The sequence below is a fragment of the Ovis aries genome, chromosome 23, assembly GCF_016772045.2.
Source record: "Ovis aries strain OAR_USU_Benz2616 breed Rambouillet chromosome 23, ARS-UI_Ramb_v3.0, whole genome shotgun sequence".
NCBI lineage: Eukaryota > Metazoa > Chordata > Mammalia > Artiodactyla > Bovidae > Ovis > Ovis aries.
Genome location: NC_056076.1, coordinates 35,852,882 through 35,871,282, shown reverse-complemented (window position 1 = coordinate 35,871,282; position 18,401 = coordinate 35,852,882). Strand labels below are relative to the sequence as shown.

At 46.0% G+C, this 18,401-nt stretch overlaps 1 protein-coding gene across 1 annotated transcript in view; it reads left to right on the top strand.

Moving 5' to 3' along the window:
* The first annotated feature begins 417 nt into the window (after window positions 1-417).
* Window positions 418-18,401, top strand: part of COLEC12 (collectin subfamily member 12) — a 178,896-nt gene continuing 160,912 nt past the window's right edge. The window contains exons 1-2 of the mRNA XM_004020490.6: window positions 418-541; window positions 16,917-16,967. Of these exons, the coding sequence (XP_004020539.3) occupies window positions 535-541; window positions 16,917-16,967 (58 nt within the window). The 5' untranslated portion in view covers window positions 418-534. The remainder of the gene's footprint in view (window positions 542-16,916; window positions 16,968-18,401) is intronic.

Genomic DNA, 18,401 nt, shown 5'->3' with positions numbered 1-18,401 from the left:
GGGGAAGGGACAAGCAAGCCACGCCGTCCCCATGACGCCGCTGCTCTCAGGCCGCTCGCCCCACACTCTGGGGAGCCCGAGGTCTAAAAACCAGCCCAGCGGCAGCACGTTCTGTGCACCCCGAGGCTGAGCACTTGATCACCCCGGGAGCCGCTTTCCTCGGCCTTCGGCCCGCTTCCAAGCCAACGCGAAAAAGAGAGAGAGCGGGCGGGGAAGCGGCGGAGCTCGCGGCTGGGGCCGGCCCGCGGGCGGGGCGGGCGCGGGAAGGCGCAAGGGGGGCGTGGGCGCGGCGGCCCGCGCGCCCCGGCGGCCGGGCCAGGGGGAGGGGCGCTGGCGGCGGCGGCGCCTCCCGCCCGGGGTGAGCGGCGCGCGAGGCGGCCCCGCGGCACAGAGCGCCAAGCGGGGAGGCAGGGCTGGAGCACAGACGGCCGACGCGCGGCGCGGCTGCCATGGGCGCGCACTGACCCGCTGCTCAGCGCGGACTTCCTCGGCGGCGCGGAGCTCCCCGGCTGGCGGTGCGTCTCCTCGGTCACCATGAAAGGTAGGGAGGGCTTCGGGGCGCGCGGGAGGGGGCGAGGTGCCAAGTTTCTCTGCGCGGAGACCCGGGGGAGACCCGGTGCTGGATTTGGTGCGCGCATCCTGGGGGGCGCCCCCGGGTCTCGGGAGTCGGATACCGCCGGAGATCTCGGGGTTGGGCATTTGAAGCCGGCAAGTACTGCCCTCCCCACCGTGTCTCAACAAAGTAGTTTGAAGCCCCAAGTCGTTGTTTACGGATTCCAGTTCCCAACTTTTTAATTGAAAAAATACGCCCAGGAGAGTGGAGGCACCATCACTCCCCACCCTCGGCCCCCCTAGTTCGTTCTGCGCCCTGGCGCACGCCCCACTCTCTCCAAGGTCCCTTTCGCTCCCCGCCGTTGCCGCTTCCCCGTCTGAGAAGTCGACGGGTGTTTTCTCCCGGACTCGGGGATGTTCTCGGTGCGCCCTCCCCACATCTGGCAATGATTAGGTGCCCGCGAAGTTCAGCTGGCTCGGGAAGCGCGTTTGGCATCTTTCTCCATTAGCCCCACTGGCTGGAAAATCACCGCCCTCGGTTTCGCGTCCCTTCCATGTGCCCGCCCGCGGAGCTGTGCCCACGTGTGATCAGGGGCGACACAGTCCCCCGGGAGGTGTCCACCGCAGGCGGGTTTGGGGAAGTGTCAGATGCTATCGCATCTTTTAGCGAGAAGTGCTTCGCAGGGAAGCCGTCTGTTGAGTAGAAAACGAAGATCTGTCAACAGAATCTCGATCTGTATGTCAGATAAATAATCACAGCAGAGGTATCGTTTGGAGATGGGCCGGCGTGGTGTTTACACAAGACTGGAATCCTGGATTTGTGCTAGGATAGGGCTGCCGTCTATGGGGTCACACAGAGTCGGACACGACTGAAGTGACTTAGCAGCAGCAGCAACACGTCTCGGTCCCCACGCGGGCCGGACCCGATTGACGGGGCTCGGTTCAAGATGCCATCTGACCGCTAGGACCGAGCTTCCAGCAGCCCGAAAACGCGCAATGCGACCTTTTTGACTTGCAAGCGTTGCTGATCCAGGCGCGCGCCTCGGGAGCCCCACAGACTTGGAAAGTAACTTTTGGCTCTAGGTTTCTCTCTGCAAGGCAGATCACGCTGAACAGTTCGGAGAGATAATGTCCTACCAATTAGCTCTCTTTCTAGGGGAGTTCTGTGTCCTTCTCTGGAGACCCTGGGAAGGAAGGGGACAAAACGCCAGGTGGAAATGGTCCCGCGCCCCCCCCCCGCCCCCCCCTCCCCGCCCCGGCCAGAGACACAGAAGACAGGATGCAACGCAAGAGACACACAACTCAAGAGACACAAAAGACAGGATTTCAAAACGCAGCGTGTGTGCGTTCCTTCTCTCTACATCTCGGTTTCTCTTCTCTCATTTACATTCTAGGAAAGGCGCACTTTCCTTAACCAGCGCTGATTAAGGGATCTCCCCAGAATGGCAAGAGTTCAGGGCTAAGCTTTGCTCTGGGGCTCAGTTACCATCATTTTAGCCAGAAGTTAATCTTCTCATTGCTGGTCACTGAGGCCGGGAGGTTTTGAACTTTTGGAAAGATAAGCCAGCTCCTCATTTCATCAGCTCCCATGTGGCTTCCTAAACCCTGAAAATCTAGTTATGCTTTTGACTGGGTCAATGAATGTTACTGCAGTTTGGGTATTTTTTTTCAATGTTAATTCAAATCTGTAATGGAATACATACCTACTGGTTATATGTATGTATGCTGTGTGCTGAGTCACTTTAGTTGTTGTGTCCAGCTCTTTTCAACCTCATGGACTATAGCCCACCAGGCTCCTCTGCCCATGGCCGTCTCCAGGCAAAAATACTGGAGTAAGGAACCATTCCCTTCTCCAGGGTTTTTTCCTGTCCCAGGGATCGAACTGAGTCTCCTTTGTTATAGGCAGATTCTTTACGGTCAGAGTCACCAGGGAAGTGTATATATTATATAAGTATATTATATATAAGTCATGACTTATACTACATTCTAGACCAGCTAGCACACTGCTTGGAGAAGGCTCATTGCTTATCCTCTGTGGTCTGGGCACTGCCTCAACACCCCACTTACCTTCTGCCCCAATAGGTGAAGGGGACTGAGGGGCTGAATTCCTGGGGAGGCTAGTCACTTTGAAGGCCTCTTTTAAAACGAAATGTTCTGTGAGAGATTTGCTTACCAGCAATTGCCATAGAATTTGTGCTTGTCTGGTTTGTGAGGTGGGGAAGGTAGCAGACAGTAATGTTTTTTCAGTACCTACTAAGTGCGCCAGTATGCTCCACCCTCTACAAACACTTCATCAGTGAACCCTCTCAAACATCCTATAAGATAGGCATTTTAACCCCTACACCATAGATATGGAAACATAAGAAGAAATAGAAACCAGCAACAAGGGGGGTAGTAGGCATCTAAAAACAAGCTTGGCCAGGTTCCCTATGAGTCTTGGAGAGACCTAGGACACCAGATAGAACCCTTGGACTGGAAGAAAAGTGATTCTCAGATGATTAAGTAGCCAAGGAACTCGAAGCTGGTGGAGCAGCCAGGAAGGGATGGAGCCAAGAAATCAGACACAAGCCTTTTGAAGCCAAGCAGAGTATGTTTTTAGCCAAAAAAAGAAAGCTGCCTTTACCAAGTAGAATTATTTGGACAATTTGTCATAGGTAACCAACACAGAATTTTCCCTGGGTTCGTAATTATGTCATAAAGCAATGAACTCATTATGTTTAAGCCAATGTTGCATTAGTATTTGATTTCTCTAAGTGATAGAAGTCTGTGACAGACCTTGCAAATGCTTAAAACTGAAGTGTTAACCCAAAACATTCTTTAGCCAAATAGAAAATTAGTGGACATCTTAGAAACTACAGAAGTTTATTTGTCAAGGCAAAAATTCAGCTACTATGCAAGTCAGATGCCTTTTCAAGGCACTTATTTGACTTTCTAATTCTGATTTTTAAACTTGGGATATAGCCTTTGTAAAAACCCAGGCCTTTGGAGTCTAATTCCAAGGCTTCAGTGAGCCACAGCACCACCTATCTGTTGCATTCAGCAAATGTCTGTCTCTTATTTCATCCTTCTCTAGAGTCCCAAGTAGAAAAATAATGACATCATTATACATTTTCTGGAAGAAAATTACTTGCCCTGCTGCTGGAATACTTTCAGTGTTCCACAGTGATTAAAACATGAAGTTGGTTTTAATTTATTTCTAATTACATTTTCAATTAGCTGTACTGCACCATAAATTTCATGGTTTTTAATATTCACACTCTTTATGAAGGAATCGGACTCCTCTAGAGTTAGGTGTGTCATTAAGAAATCACATTTCTAGTTCTGGAAGTTGGGAGTATTGGTGAATTTTAATGCAGTAGCACTTGTTACTTAAGAGATGGCCTGCTTGCAAATAGAACTACCTTATGACCCAGCAATCCCACTACTGGGCATACACACTGAGGAAACCAGGATTGAAAGAGACACATGTACCCCAATGTTCATCACAGCACTGTTTATAATAGCCAGAACATGGAAGCAACCTAGATGTCCATCAGCAGATGAATGGATAAGAAAGCTGTGGTACATATACACAATGGAGTATTACTCAGCCATTAAAAAGAATACATTTGAATCAGTTCTGATGAGATGGATGAAACTGGAGCCAATTATACAGAGTGAAGTAAGCCAGAAAGAAAAACACCAATACAGTATACTAACGCATATATATGGAATTTAGAAAGAGGGCAATGACGACCCTGTATGCAAGACAGCAAAAAAGACACAGATGTGTATAACAGACTTTTGGACTCAGAGGGAGAGGGAGAGGGTGGGATGATTTGGGAGAATGGCATTGTAACATGTATACTATCATGTAAGAATCGAATCGCCAGTCTATGTCCAGCGCAGGATACATCATGCTTGGGGCTGGTGCACGGTGATGATCCAGAGAGATGTTATGGGGAGGGAGGTGGGAGGGGGGTTCATGTTTGGGAATGCATGTATACCCGTGGTGGATTCAAAAAAATAAAAATAAAAAAATTAAAATTAAAATTAAAAAAAAAAAAGGGATGGCCTACAACAACCACCAGCTCACAGGACCACATTGGTTCAAACCACTGTTCTAATTTAACGCAGGGAGGATGTCAGTGCCATTAAAACATAGTGTCCAACTGCTTATATTTATGCTTTTGTTTGTAAACATTTCTGAAATGCTATCTGGAAATGATACTTTTAAAAGGTGCTAGTAAGCAGTGTATTTCTACTCCCTGTTTTCCCAGACTGGCAGTCTCTTGGCTTTCCAGGTGCCTAAGATGTCTTGTCCTTAACTGGGATAAGCAAACACTTGTGTAGGTTCTGACTGCTTTTAACATTGAAAGAATCATGTTTTCTGCAGGAAAATGGAAACAAAGTGAGGTCTTTTTCCTTTCACTGTTTGGGAATTGAGGCTTGTTTTCCTCTGGAAGACGAATTTGCGACCCAGTTACACTTTTGACTTTTCATTAGTTTGAAGATGCTTGACATTCCTAATCTGAGGTTTAATTATTGCTAAGTATATATCTTCCCAGTGGTCTCCTATGCAATTTTCCCAGATTGTTCCCATCCCCTGACCCTCACCCCCACCGCAACCATGTGGCTTATTCAACAATAATGGTGTGAAAGAGAAAAGCTGGCAGATGATAACTTCTAAGCTTATAGCATAATTCTAATTTTCTGAATTCATGCTTATTTTTATTGAAGCATTATTTCAAAACCGTTGATGCAGCTGCTGCCTAAAGTAAGTTAAATGGCCTTCAAAGTGTTTGTTTTCAAATGAGAAAATAGACATTTAAAATTTAGTGATAGAAAAATGTTATTCCTCGAGCGAACCTAGCATGTGAGTGATCTCTTAGGAGGAAGTCTGATTCATGTCTTCCCACTAAGGGAAATAGTGGTTAGGTGCTGGGAGGGCTTTCCAGATGGCACTAGTGGTAAAGAACCTGTCTGCCAATGCAGAAAGCATAAAAGGCGCAGGTTCGATCACTGGGTTGGGAAGATTCCCTGGAGAAGGAAATCCATTCCAGTTTTCTTCCCTGAAGACCCCCACGGACAGAGGAGCCTGGCGGGCTATAGTCCACAGGATCACAAATAGTCGGACACAACTGAAGCAACTTAGCACACACGCACGCACAAGGAGCCCAGAATGGTGGCAGAGTGTAGCCTTTCTCCTTTTGAGGGGCAAATCAGAGTGAAAAGAATCGGGCAGTTGGGGGTCAGGGGACAGTGTTCAAGGGCACTTAGGTGATCACCTGTGAGAAGCGTCTACCCTCACCACGAGTCAGCTGTAACCAGTCTGGTCCTGCCTTTCCGTCTTTTACTCTTATGCCACTCTGAAGGCACAGACTCTCTCAGATTCTGGAATTCCTGCCTATGCCCTGGAGGCAGGGAACTGGGTTGTGAGTGGGAAGATAAATGCTGGGGACTTATTAAAACATTTGTTAAGTCCCTACCATGTGCCACAGTTCATAGATGCTGAGTGAGCAGAGTAGAAGAGGTCCCCTCCTGTCTGGCCTTAGGCCTTAATAATGTGGCATCAAAGGTCTGAAGAAACTGCTGTGCTCTTCAGCCAGTCACTGGAGGAACCTCTCTAGGCTGGAGCTCCTGCAGAGATAAGGCACATTCCAGGGTTGCTGCCCTTTGTAGAATTTATCTGCTGGGAGGTTTTCTTGTGACTGACTGAATGAGTGTGAATGGCTTGCTGAAGTCGTTGACTCTGCAAACAGCCCCTGTGCTGTCTTGCTGACAGGTTTGCCTTCAGACAGTGTAGCATTGTCAGAATTGCTTTTCAGGAACAGACTTAACCACCAATGATGAGCAATAATGATGATGATGATAATAACAATAAATAAACACCTTAACAAAGGATAGAAAGGTATTGACATTCCTCATAGAACCTTCACTCTTTACTACTGATAGCGTGGTTTCTAATCACACCAGTCATCCAAAGCTTGGGGAAGGCAACTATTCAATCAAGCAGTAATTTGATTTCTATTTAAGTGAATGATGTTTGAAGGGCCCAAACCAAAATAGTACCCTGAACAGGTCCTGCTGATTGCTTAAGGGACCTTTGAAATTATATAGCAGTGAAAGCAGAAATGAGTAATCCCAAATTAAAATTCCAAAGAGAGTCCAGGAGCTTTCTTAACCCTTGAATTTATCACAGTCCATTGATACTCTTAAAAGTTATTAAGGAAAGATATTTTTCAACATGGGAAATTAAAAATTAATTTATTTATTGGAATTGGACATATTAAATATGACTTATGCTTCCTGAGTCATTTAGGATGAAAATTCTTTGTTTTGTGAAGTCATAAACACTTGCCTAAGAGGTTGGATATTTGACATTCTGTGTGCAAAAACCAACTTGTCATTGGTTTGTGAAAATATCTGCACTTTTGAGGCCTAAGTCACTTAGTTATGACATAGAAATGTTTGGAAAGCAGCTGATATATGTATATATGACATTATTTGAAGGCAAAATATCCAAATTTATATTCTAAATTTATAATCCAAAGTATTAATATATATTGATACTTTAAAATATGCCTATCTCAAAAAATGTAATTATATGTAGTGTTCCCAGGAGTGGAACCTGACGATTTCAGTGTTGTGAGGAGTGTGGGCTCTGAAACCAGAGGGCCTGCTGACCACCTACATACTCGTTAACCTCCTGGGCCCCTCAGTTTCCTCATCTGTCAAATGGGGGGATAATAATGACATATACTGGATGCTGTTTTTTTCTATTTTTTGAGGATTATATAGGTTAGTTTAGCTCAGTTGTTTAGAGTGGTGTCTTGCACTTAAGGAGAACTCAAGATATTTTAGGTTTTGGAACACTGTATAATTGTGACTTACTGTTTATTCCAGGCAGGAATGTAATTGCCAATTATGAACCATTTATGTTAAGTTAATCAAGTGATATGGGCTTCCTTGGTGGCTCAGCGGTAAAGAATCTGCCTGCCAATATCCAAGGGGATACCCAAAATATTTAGCAACCCAGGTGACACTCTATTGAGGCTATGGTTCTCACAAATGCCTGCATGAAAGCTGCTCCCCTAGAGCAGCGGCCAGTGGAGGGTGGCTGTGGACTCCAGCGGTCAGTGGGCACTGGGTATTTGGCCCCAGGGGTGCCCTCCTCTCCTTCTCCCGCACTGGGTGGGTGGTGGGACACACAAGACCAACTTGCAGGAATGGTGCTTGCCGACTGGTTTGGAAGCAGTTAAAGATCTTGAGAGCCCAGGGGACCACTCTGTTCTGTTCTAGTGGTGATGACGCTACTAAAGAAGCCAGGGCTCCTTTCTCAGGGTGGAGACAGGACAGGGTGAACGGCAGCGCTGAGCCCAGCTTGTTAAGTTTGCATTCAGCCTTGCCTCTGTCCACGGTCCTTCAACCTGGCTCCCGAAAGTGCCTGAACTTGTTCTGATCAACATGGCATTTGCCAGAAGCTACCCAGTGCAGCCATGAAGGCTGTGAGCCCAGATCTTCTGTGCGGTCGCTCCAGGGTGAACTCTGCGTGCCGGCTCTTTGGACCCGGGGACCTTTTCCGGTCCTCAGTGTCTGTGGACTGGTGGGCTTTCTTTTTTAGTCTACCTGACTTTTATTTTCCCTACACGTTTCCTTGTTTTGTTTGTTTGATTTTTGTTCTTTCTTTCTTTTTTTTTTTGTTTATCAAAGTTAGAGATGCACATAGTTTAGAGAGTCAAAGAACATCTTATTTATTATGAAAAACAGCAATTTCCTGCCCAGCCCACTTCATTTTATCATTTTCCAGTCCCCAGAGGCAACCTCCTGAGAACATTTTTTGCATTTGATTTTGGCATCGGCTTTTCTTTCAGTTCTCTACCGATGCCTAGAAGACAGAATCCCCAAGCTCTGTCGCTTCAAATAACAGCTGTTTATTTGCTCACAACTCTGCGATTCAGGCTGGTCTCTGCCTCCTGAGGTGTTGATTGGGCTAGAGCATCCTGGGGAGGCTGGACGGGCCAAGGCCTGGCCGGGCTCTCCCCTCCCCATCAGAGTCTCTCATTCCCCAGGGATTCCCTCTCACCAGGTCACCTCTGGTCCAGCAGGGTGCCTGGATATTTCCCAAGGTAGCCAACTGCCTAGGGGGTGAGAACAGAAGCCGAAGAGCAGAGGTCTTGGAGAAGACCTAGACCCCAAGGTCACCCACTGCTACTTCGGCAAATTCCGTCGGCCACAGCGAGTCACAAGATCCTCCCAAATTCAAGAGAATGGACGTGAACTTTCACGTGGAGGGATGGAAAGAGATGTTGGCAGTTCTTAATGTGGACAAGCTCCTATAGCCCCATGTCCTTAAATGACATGTTTATGGCAGTCTTCATTTTCACTGGGCTTCCCAGGCAGTAAAGAATCCTCCTGTAATGCAGGAGACACAGGTTTGATCCCTGGGTTGGGAAGATCCCCGGAGAAGGAAATGACAACCCACTCCAGTATTCTTGCCTGGGAAATCCCATGGACAGAAGAGCCTGGCAGGCTACAGCCCATGGGGTCTCAAAGAGTCATTTTTATTATTTTAATTATTATTGTTATTATTTTGGTTTGGGGCATTGTATATTGACTTCCGTTTACAGCAGATGAGGATTTAGTTCTCCTGCCCTTCACCTCCACCTGACTACTGTCACGGATACCTCCTGATGCCCCTCATCATCCCAATATAGTTGTATTACAGTCTGGACTAGATCAATATTTGGGGTTTATATTAATAAGATGTGCGTCTGTATGTGCTGAGTCGCTTAGTCATGTCCGACTCTTTGCAACGCTATGGACTGTAGCCTGCCAGGCTCCTCTGTCCATGGGATTCTCCAGGCAAGAATACTTGAGTGGTTTGCCATGCCCTCCTCCAGGGGACCTTCCCAGCCCAAGGATTGAACACGCGTCTCTTTCATCTCCTACATCTCCTACACTGGCAAGCGAATTCTTTACCACTAGCACCACCTGAGTTTCTGTAATATGCCACAGATGTGCTAGCTGCTGAGGGGACAACGTGATAAATGTCCCGTTTTGAGAGGACTTTCCATCTGCGGGAAGTCAAAACCAGAACAGGAATGTAAGACAGATGGAGATAATTGCTGTCACACTGACACAGAGGGGCTGCAGGGCAAGGAGAGGTAAATTCTAACCACGGGGATATTGCACAACTTGGTCCACAGATTGATCGGAACATATTAATATGGATGACTCAGTTCTCCAAGCCAACTAAACTAAACTTCACTTGAACTCATGGTACTCTGAAATCAGTGATGCTCAAAGAATGTCAGGAAGAATTCTGTTCAGTGTTCTCCGTCACGAAACCTCTGGCCAGCATGGCTCTGTGCCAATTACCAAGAAGAGTAAATAAATAAAAATCATATTTTGAAATAGACAAGCAAAAGTCATGTGGCTCGTAGATACTGCAATAAAAATGCTGTAGTACGTCTGTGTCAGCCAAGAAAGTACGTGCTTGTAGATATAAATCTTCAGTGAAACACATTTTGTTATTTAGGATGTTAAGGTTTCTTCTTTTCTGCAGGCTAACTGCTGTCAGAAGCAGGGATTGAGTTCTGGCCATTGCAGAACTGAGAGGCCTTAAATCTTAACAAAATTCTTGCTCATGTCAAAGTGTAGCAATTGCATGATATAGATTATGTCACAGACAGATTTTGAGAAGTGGCAGGTTGCAAAGGTGATTAGATCCTTGAGAGGGAATATCCTTATTTGAACCCATCACCTCTGCAGGCCCCTGAGACTGCAAAGGAAATCTGGGGGGTTTCCCTGGCCACCCAGAGGTTGACTCCAAGCTTCCAATGCAGGCAGTGAGGGTTTGATCCCTGGTTAGGGAACTAAGATCTCACATGCCACAATTGTTGTTCAGTCCCTAAGCTGTGTCCGACTCTTCGTGACCTCATGGACTGCAGCCCACCAGGCTTCCCTGTCCTCTGCTATCTTCCTGAGTTTGCTCAAATTCATGTGTATTGAGTTGGTGATGCCATCCAACTATCTCATCCTCTGCTGCCCCTTCTCCTTGTGCCTTCAATCTTTCCCAGCATCAAGGTCTTTCCCAATGTGTCAGCTCTTCACATCAAGTGGCTGAAGTATTGGAGTTTCAGCTTCAATATGAGTCCTTCCAGTGAATATTTAGGGTTGATTTCCTTTAGGATTGACTAGTTTGATCTCTTTGCCGTCCAAGGGACTCTCAAGAGTCTTCTCCGGCACCACAATTTGAAAGCCATCAATTCACATGTGGCGAGGCATGGCCTAAATAAATAAGTAAGATGACTTTTATAAAAGAAAAGAAAATCTGGGCTGCACTTAGCCTGGGTCCACTGAGTGTGAGGAAAGGGTTTTGAGAACAAAATATAACCTTGCACATGAGATCAGGCTGTTTGTCTTCCTCAAATCCATCTGCCAGCCATGTGGGTCCTGTGGTAGCCTTTTGCCCTCTCAGATGCTCAGGCACTGGGGACAGCTGACCTTGTCTCCTCTCTCCTATGGCTTTTATAGTTCAATGTGGGCCATCCACACAGCCACAGGCCCTGGCAGCTCCTGCTTCTTCCTCTTTTTCAATTCCTAAAATGAATCACTCCATCACCAGCCTGAATCATCTGTTTGGTAAGGACACAGCTGGGGACTCTGACAGGGGCTGTGCACCACCCCCACCTTAATGGAATGTCTACCTGCCCAATGTGACCCAGCTTTTAAGGATATGAAAAGTCAACTCTTGCAAATGCATCGAATGAAACAAAGTTGAACCATTTCTCTCTCTTTAGGCATGTCCCGGAGTCTAATAGTTCCAAAACCACAATGAATTTTCAAGAAGGGATACGGTGTTTCCCCCAAACTCTTTTTCCTTCCAAAGAACAAATGTTAAGAAAGATTAAGATGTTTCTCCAAGATACCTTCCCTGATAATCCCAATAATTTGTTCTCTGGGTACTTTGTACCCTGAGTATCTCAGATGATTTAGTACCTTTTTGTAGAGTTGAGTGAGATAGAGATTTATATTCTTTTAGTGGCTGCTATGGGGCTTCCCAGGTGGCGCTAGTGGTAAAGAACCCTCCTGCCAATGCAGGAGACATGAGACGTGTGGTTTCAATCTCTGGGGTGAGAAGATCCTCTGGAATAGGAAATGGCAACCCACTCCAGTGTGCTTGCCTGGAGAATCCCATGGACGGAGGAGCTTGGCGGGCTACAGTTCATGGGGTTGCAAAAAGTCAGACATGACTGAGTGACTGAGCACATAAGAATTTCTCATCCTTTACATTGCCGTATGTAAAACAGATAACCAGTGGGAATTTGCTGAGTGATGCAGGGAGCTCAAACCTGGTGCTCTGTGACAACTTAGAATGGTGGGATGGGCTGGGAGGTGGGAAGGAGGTTCAGGAGGGAGGGGCCATATGTATGGCTGATTCATGTTGATGTATGGCAGAAACCAACATGATATTGTAAAGCAATTATTCTCCAATTAAAAATTAAAAGAAATTAAAAATTTTTTAATCAAAAAAAAAATGTTTCTCATCCTCTTGGGATGCAGGTTAAGTCGAGCAACAGGACATCCTCTTTGAGTTCCTATTAGGGGTCGCCCGTAAAGCCTTTGTTTCCTTGAAATGTTAATGGGTTGTCTTAGGTTAATTTGGAGGCCAGCACTGAATTGCTTTAATAATAGAAGTCTGAGATGTTTGAAGTTCCCAGGGAAATTTCAGGAAGGAGAGAGGAGTCAGGCAGACTAAAAATGCTGCATGGGAAAAAGACCAGAGAGGAAAAAGAAAACAAACAAACAAACTAAATGGTTCAGTTCAGTTCAGTTCAGTCGCTCAGTCGTGTCCAACTCTTTGCGACCCCATGAATCGCAGCACGCCAGGCCTCCCTGTCCATCACCATCTCCCGGAGTTCACTCAGACTCATGTCCATCGAGTCCGTGATGCCATCCAGCCATCTCATCCTCTGTCGTCCCTTTCTCCTCCTGCCCCCAATCCCTCCCAGCATCAGAGTCTTTTCCAATGAATCAACTCTTCGCATGAGGTGGCCAAAGTACTGGAGTTTCAGCTTTAACATCATTCCCTCCAAAGAAATCCCAGGGTTGATCTCCTTCAGAATGGACTGGTTGGATCTCCTTGCAGTCCCAGGGACTCTCAAGAGTCTTCTCCAACACCACAGTTCAAAAGCATCAATTCTTCAGCGCTCAGCCTTCTTCACAGTCCAACTCTCACATCCATACACGACCACAGGAAAAACCATAGCCTTGATTAGACGGACCTTAGTCGGCAAAGTAATGTCCCTGCTTTTGAATATGGTATCTAGGTTGGTCATAACTTTTCTTCCAAGGAGTAAGCGTCTTTTAATTTCATGGCTGCAGTCACCATCTGCAGTGATTTTGGAGCCCCCCAAATTAAAGTCTGACACTGTTTCCACCGTTTCCCCGTCTATTTCCCATGAAGTGATGGGACTGGATGCCATGATCTTCGTTTCCGCTGAAAAGATGCTTTGGGGAGAACACTAATTTTTAAGCTGTTTGCTACTGAGAGCACAGCACAAGCTGCTTTTTTGACTCCGCAGTGAGATTGTCACTGGTGGATCCTTGGCCTACAACCTGTGCATGTGAGTGGATTCTTGTGTGGTCGTGGCTCCACGGTAGAGGGGCTGGAGCTGGCAGGGGAGACTGACGCCTGGGTGGCATTGTTACCTATACTAATGTCCCATCAACTCCTCTGGTCTATAAGTACCTATTTAGTGATGGAGTGAATAAGTGTGTGAATTTCTAAGCTGAAGCAGCAGCTAATGGTTTCTCTCTCCCTCATTTTTTTTGGCTGTGCCACACGGCATATGCGATCTTAGTTCCCTGATGTGGGATGGCACCTGCACCCTCTGCATTGGAAGTGTGGAATCTTAACCTTTGGACTTCCAAGGAAGTCTCCCAAGGGTTTCCCTTTAAGTGACACTAGATCAGACCTCACAGATATCAGTGAGAGAATTACTTAGGAAAGTGGGCACAGGCTAGGGGCTTAATATGTCTTTGGTGAACTAACCAATCACCAAGTCAGTGAGAAAAAGGCTCTCTTCTTTTGGTTGTAAGCGCATTCTTCCATCTAGAAAGAACGAAAGCTTTAATCCTTGACAGAAGAAGATGACTTGAATTATGAAACCCAGGATTTCTAGATTCCAAGCAAGTCTCTTCCTTGTTCACTAAATAAGGAAACATGGTAAAACACAGAGATTTCTGACTTCTCCATGGTCTTAGGAGTAGTTCTTCTCTTACACTTTTCATAACAGTGTTTTCATAACACTTCATGACAGATTAGTGTGCTGATGTTCAGCATGTTGTGTGGGATATCTCACACACCTTGGTTTTTCCACAGCATTTCAAGGTTCAGTTATAACTAGGTCCTGCATCCCACTGTTGGCTGAAAAAGATAATCACAGAGGCTTTATTTCCCCACTATGTTTCTTTTTTCTTTGAAAGCCTATCAGCTTCTTGAGGGAAGGGACTATGTCTCACTCATTTCTGTAGCCCCACTGCCTGACAGTCTCTGGTCCATAGTGAGCGCTGAGTCAGCACTTTTGAGCTGAACTGTATGTGGGTGAAGGGAAGCTAATTGCTGGAGCAGTGGTGGTGACCAGCTCAAGAATAATTAGTTACCCAGTAGCCAAGACACAGAAGCAACCTAAATGTCCATTGACAGAAGAATGGATAAAGAAGATGTGGTGTGTGTGTATATATATTTATGTAATGGAATATCATGAAGCCATTAAAAAGAAGGAGATAATGCCATCTGGAACAACATGGATGGACCTAGAGAGTGTCATACTAGGTGAAGTAAGTCAGACAGAAAAGGAAAAATGTCATATGTCATCTCTTATATGTGGAATTTAGAAAGAAATTATACAAATGAACTTAACTTACAAAACAGAAACGGATTCACAGACTTAGAGAACAAACATGTTTACCGTGGGGAAGGATGGGGGGAATGGGATAGTTAGGGAATTGGGGGATTGACATGGACACTCTGCTATAACGGATAACCAATAAGGACCTACTTTATAGCACAAGGAGCTCTGCTCAATGTTATATGGCAACCTGGAAGGGAGGGGAGTTTGGGAGAGAATGGATACATGTATATATATGGCTGAGTCCCTTCCCTTTTCACTTGAAACTATCACAACATTGTTTGTTAATTGGCTATACCCCAACACAAAAAATTTTAAAAGAAGGAAGAGAAGAAAAAGAAGTATTGCTTTAGAGACTTTCCTTGTGGTCCCATGATTAAGACTTCACCTTCCAATGCAGGGGATGTGGGTTTGATCCCTGATCAGGGAGCTAAGATCCCACATGTCTTGGGACCAAAATACCAAAACATAAAATAGAAACAGTATTGTGGCAAGTTCAATATAGACTTTAAAAAATTGGAGTGTTTTTATCCTATTGTTCATTGCAGCACTATTGACAATAGCTAGAACATGGAAGCAACCTAGATGTCTATCGACAGATGAATGGATAAAGAAGCTGTGGTACCTATATACAATGGAATATTACTCAGCCATAAAAAGGAATGCGTTCGAGTCAGTTCTGATAAGGTGGATGAACCTAGAACCTATTATACAGAGTGAAGTGAGTCAGAAAGAGAAATATAAATATCATATTCTAACGCACGTATACAGAATCTAGAAAAACAGTACTGAGGAATTTACAGGGCAGCCGTGGAGAAACAGAAATAGAGAATAGACTTATAGACATGGGGAGAGGGCAGAAGAGGGTGAGATGTATGGAAAGAGTGACATGGAAACTTACATTACCATATGTAAAATAGATAGCCAACAAGAATTTGCTTTATGGCTCAGGAAACTCAAACAGGGGCTCTGTATCAACCTCAAGGGGTGGGATGAGGAGGGAAGTTCAGGAGGGAGGGGATATATGCGTACCTGGAGAAGGCAATGGCACCCCACTCTAGTACTCTTGCAAATCCCATGGGCGGGGGAGCCTGGTGGGCTACAGTCCATGGGGTCGCTAATAGTTGGATACGGCTGAGCAACTTCACTTTCACTTTTCACTTTCATGCATTGGAGAAGGAAGTGGCAACCCACTCCAGTGTTCTTGCCTGGAGAATCCCAGGGACAGCGGAGCCTGGTGGGCTGCCATCTGTGGGGTCGCACAGAGTTGGACACAACTGAAGTGACTTAGCAGCAGCAGCATGGCTGATTCATGTTGAGGTTTGACAGAAAACAAGAAAATTCTGTAAAGCAATTATCCTACAATAAAAAAATAAATTTTAAAAAAATGGAGTTTTTTTTTTTTAAAGTATCCTATAATCAGGTACACCCATACCTGACAAGTGTGAAATAAGTTCATTATCAGTGTGATAAGGAATTGCATCATGACCACGTGAGGAGGAGTATTTAGGCTTTTGGTAGAAAGCATGGCTGACACAATAACACCCTTGTTTCCACAGTGGCCCCACCTTTAGGAATCCCCACAGCAAGGAAATCCACTTACTGGGAAACCATCCATCAGTCCCAGTTATCCATTGGAAGAAGAATGGGGAAAGATTTGCCTATCCTTGCAGGAATCATGCTGGGCTCCTGAGATGCCACAGTAGGTAGAAGAGGTGACTTCACAGCCTGGCATCTGCACAGGAAGGCCCTAGGCTCAGTTATTGATGATAACTTGACCCTTTTGTCAGTTGATTATTCAGTCATTTATTCACCAAAATCTATTAAGCCCATGCTGTGACAGGGTTTTTCCTAGTAGTTCAAATGATAAAGAATCTGCCTGCAATGTGGGAGACCTGAGTTCGATCCTTGGGTCGGGAAGATCCCTGGAGAAGGGAGTGGCAACCCACTCCAGTATTCTCATCTGGAGAATTCCATGGACAGAGGTGCCTGGTGGGCTACCGTCCTTGGGGTTGCAAAGAGTTGGACATGACTGAGTGACTAACACTTCTGTGACAGGCACCATTCTAGATACATGGAATTCATTGATGAAGTCAGTAAAAAATTTTTTGCTCATGGGATGTGTGATAACACACACTTACACATAAATGAGAATGACATCAGAGAGTGATATTAAAGTAGGACGATTTGACACAGAGTGGCTGAGTGGTAGTCCGGAAAGGCATCTCAGAGGTACCATACCTCCGCTGAGACCGGAATTAGGAGGAGTTGCCTAAAGAGCCGGAGGAACAGCATTCCAGGCTGAGGGGACAGCCAGTGAAGGGACCCTTTGGTCTTTCTCCTGGTGTGCTCCAGGAGTGGGGAGCAGGGTGGGCGAGGGGAGGGTGGAGCAGGTGGAAACGGAAGTTGAGTCCAGCATTTCCGGTCTTACCAGGGTTAACGCTCTGTCTTCTCTTCCCCCCGCAGACGATTTTGCAGAGGAGGAGGAGGTACATTCCTTCGGTTACAAGCGGTTTGGTAAGTTCTAGCAAAGCTTCGTTCCTTCTCTGTGCTCGATCTGGGAAATGGTAATGTGACTGTGGCCGGACCTTTGATGCACAAGAATATGCATGGCTCTAAGGCCCAGTTCTGGTTGCATGTTGAGTTTCTGTATTAACAAGTAGGTGGTTTGTCACGAAATCGGAGGGTCGTGGGACAGGAGTTGCACCCAGGCGTGGTTGGGGAAGGGATGGGATGCAGCTCGCCGAATACAAACCAGATGGCCTAACAGGCACAACATGGTGGGGAAGGTCAATCTGTGACAAGACGGGCGTTTATCTATTTTGAGATTTAGGAGACATCTTTTCCCTTTTTCCTCAAGGCCCATGCTCTTAACTTAGTCGTTGGTAAGGGAGAAGTGAGAGTAAGACTTTCTCCAGGAACCCATCTAAACACCAGTGCTCTATGGTAGGCTGAACAAAGATACCCTCATTCTAAGCCCCAGAACATGAATGTGACCTTCTGTGGCAGAAAGCATTTTGCAGATGTGATTAAGTCAAGAGATTGAGAAGGGGATGTTATTCTGTATTATCTGGGTGGGCTCTAAATGTAGTCATAGGTATCCTTGTGAAAGGGAGGGAGAGGAAGATTTGATTGTGGAGAGAAGACGGGATGATGGGAACAGAGAGTGGTATGATGAGCACTGCAGAACGAGGAAGGGGCCACAATCCAAGGGATGCATGTGGCCACTAGCTGCTAAAAAGAGGCAAGGAAATAGATTTTCCATTCAGAGAACTTTGGTGGGAGTGCAGCCCTGCCACCATCTTAACTTTGGCTGACTGAAGCTCATCTCAGACTTTTGGCCTTTCAAACTAGAAGAGAAGACATCGGTGTTGTTATAAGTTACCAGGTCTGCAGTGATCTGTCATGGCAGCCGCAGGAAACATATGCTAACTCCTGGGTTCCTCGGCTGCTGTTCACGGATGGTCTTCTCTCTTTGACCACACTTTCCGGGTTCTGCAGTTTGGCATTGAACTGCTGATGAAAACATGACCAAAGTTCCAGAGACAGTTCAAAGGAACTGAGGTTTTTATATCCAGCGTGTTTCTATGCCTTGGTTGGAGGAAATGAAGAGTAGGGTAAAAAGGAATGAGAGAGAGTGTGTGTCTGTGAGAGAGAGAGAGAGAGAGAATATGAAAGAGAATAAATCTACTTCCTGTTGCTTAAAAACAAAAAATCCTGGCCGGACTTTGATTAACGTTAACATCCTCCAGCTGCTCTGGCTCTCTCACCGCTTTAGCATTTTTCCTTCTGGATATGCGCTTATGTATTTCTTTCTGGGAATAAAATAGGGTTTAATGTGGGAATGCAGTGGCAGGGAGCCCATGGCCCCTCCATTCATGTGCTGACAGAGAGGCTCTGCCCACCATGCCCTCCCCTTCCCCCCACTACTGTTCTTTATCTGCACAATTA